Source organism: Adiantum capillus-veneris, chromosome 8 (assembly GCF_014529385.1).
Source record: "Adiantum capillus-veneris isolate H3 chromosome 8, ASM1452938v2, whole genome shotgun sequence".
NCBI classification, from domain to species: domain Eukaryota; kingdom Viridiplantae; phylum Streptophyta; class Polypodiopsida; order Polypodiales; family Pteridaceae; genus Adiantum; species Adiantum capillus-veneris.
The window spans coordinates 34,698,916-34,701,494 of record NC_140938.1 but is presented as its reverse complement, the minus strand read 5'-3'; the positions used below and the strand labels follow the sequence as shown (position 1 = coordinate 34,701,494).

The window sequence follows — 2,579 nt, the reverse complement described above, 5'->3', positions numbered from 1 at the left end:
ATCTTTTTCATGGCATGTATGTTGCGAGTCTTACCATGCACCGAACGAGTTTTTTCGAGCAATGACAAACCCAAGCAAGTGTTTGTACGCAATTAGTAAATTTTATCATCAACAAAATATTTATTGTTTGTTATACATTGATGCACTACAACAAAAGAGTTTTTAATGGATAGACTACCTCCTAAATTCCAAAAGATCAAAGTTTACTTTTAAAAAAAGTAGCACAATATTTGAAAATATTATCTTTTGGGTCAATCTCTATTTATTTGACTATAACCGCCTCTGCTTCTACTCTTCTTTGGTTTGGATTTTTCTCGCTTGGGCTTCATATGTTTGAGCAAATTTTTTTGTAAAGAATACGGATTGGGATTGGCTAGCGTTAAGTGATCGAAGCTGGCACTTGCATGTACAATACCTCATACTATAGAAACAAAGTTTCACGATACAGCCGAGCATTGGACGGCCTGTACCGAGAAGCACCTGGATGGACGAGAAGAGAGAGGTAGAGGTGATAGCAAGGCAAATTTACAAAGCTTGCCGCGAGCGAGAGAAGTGATGACGAGTGAGATGACTGCAAAAAACACACACACAGAAACCCTCACGCTCCTCTCTCTCTCTCTCTCTCTCTCTCTCTCTCTCTCTCTCTTTTTAAAAAAGAGAAGGAAGCGTCAATGCAAATTTGCTAAATAAAAAAGTAGTACATGAGCGAGCTAGCATGAGAGAGAGAGAGAGAGAGAGAGAGAGAGAGAGAGAGAGAGAGAGAGAGAGAGAGAGAGAGAGGGATGGCTTCTGGCAAGCGCATGGTCGCAGTGTTTCTGGTGCTAATGGTGGAGATGGCCGGATTGAGTGGTGCCGCAACATAGCCGCCTCCTCCGGCATTACATTGCACGTCCCTACTAAATCTGGTGCCAGCCTGCTAGGATGTGACTCTCTATGTGTGAAGCTTAGATTGCCCAACCTATCGCTCACCACCTGCCCTGGCCTCAACATCAACATCGCCCGCATCATCTTCGGCAACAACGGAAGTTGCATCTGATCATCTCATCATGCACTACTCTTCATTTATGGTCATTTGTAGTTAGATTCTGTATGTTGAAATCAACTTCTTGTTCTCTATGATACTAAATGCTTTCCCACACAGATGTTTTCTCTCTCTCTCTCTCTCTCTCTCTCTCTCTCTCTCTCTCTCTCTCTCTCTCTCTCTCTCTCTCTCTCTCTCTCTCTCTCTCTCGGAGTAAAAAGCAGCTCTGAAGACTCTTGCTCACCATAAGAGCACAATATAAAACTTAGATACACCTCTTCAAAATTCCTCATTTGAGATATCAAAAGCACAACCTTAATCCTAATAACAAGCTTGGATACACTCATATTAAAATGTCCCAAAAGTAAAAGAAATTGTAGCATTCAAAATTAGCTTGAGCTTAAAAATTTCACATGAACATAAGCCAAGCTTGATTCAAAAGACTCTTTGTGTCAAGAGACCCTAGTACTATACCTCAAAAGGGAACATCAATCTACAAAAGAGAATCCTCCTCAAAAAAGAAACTCAAGCCACAGTTCCCTTTAGAGCTCCTGCTTTTTTCTTGGTTTCTTCAACAATAGACAGCTTAATACCCTTGCCTCTTGGTAGTGTCACCCAAGACTTTATTCCTTTACCGATAGTAAACACATTGCCAAGCTCGGTGGCAAACTCTTGATCGGCAGTATCTTGTACGGGCAAAATTTCAAAACTTCCCTTATGCTTTTCACGGTGCTTGATAATCCCAATCTTGCCTCTGTTGCGACCACAGTAACCATAACAATGTTTCCAATGTCAAACTTGATGAACTCTACAACCTTTCGAGTCTCAATTCCAATTTTAATGGTGTCATTGGCCTTGATAAGGGGATCTAGATAGCCAATGGTGCACCTATCAAATGTAGTGATGTAGGGAATCCCCTTCTCACCGAAGCAAGAAGCTTAGACCTTGCATAGCTTGTACTTAGACTCTTCAAGGATGATGGAGTGCAAAGTGAATCTTCCCTTGCTATCCTAAAGCAACCGGAAGTTCCCTCCGGTTTTTGCAATGGACACAACATCCATAAACCCATCACGGTAACACCTGTCTATCCTTACTTTCCCATCCATAGAGATGAGTCGCTGCATCCCAATGGCAACCACTTCATGATAGGTCAAGGCATACTTCAACCGATTCCTCAACAAGACAACCATCGAAAGACATTCCCTGGTCTTATGTGCTTGTTGCATGGGACGTGGTGAGCCAACAATTTCTAGCATGGCTCAGAGGTGATGCTCAACAGAGAGGCGACATATCCATAGCTCAGCTAGAGTTGGCATCATGTCCAAGAGGTAGAGTTGGCCAAGGAGTGCATGCAGTAGCACTACTGTGCTTGGACAACGAGAAGCAATGGCAAAGACTAAGAGTCAGCCACTGTCTTAGTCTTTGCCACTGTAGGAATATCCGGTTGATTTGACTCCCTCTCTCAGGTGAATACTATCAAGATGCGCCTGAGTGATATAAATTGAAGCTCCACTTGCGGGGATGCACCCCTAATGGGGTTTTCAAGGTAAGACTAGAA

The 2,579-nt window shown here is 42.6% G+C and overlaps 1 protein-coding gene across 1 annotated transcript; it reads right to left on the bottom strand.

The window, feature by feature from the left end:
* Positions 1-1,546: 1,546 nt before the first annotated feature.
* Positions 1,547-2,277, bottom strand: LOC147451952 (small ribosomal subunit protein eS4-like). Its single transcript, XM_086518856.1, has 2 exons — positions 2,042-2,277; positions 1,547-1,775 (listed from the first exon to the last, which is right to left on the bottom strand). The coding sequence occupies exons 1-2, from the start codon at positions 2,275-2,277 to the stop codon at positions 1,547-1,549; spliced, it is 465 nt and encodes a 154-aa protein (XP_086374982.1).
* Positions 2,278-2,579: the final 302 nt, after the last annotated feature.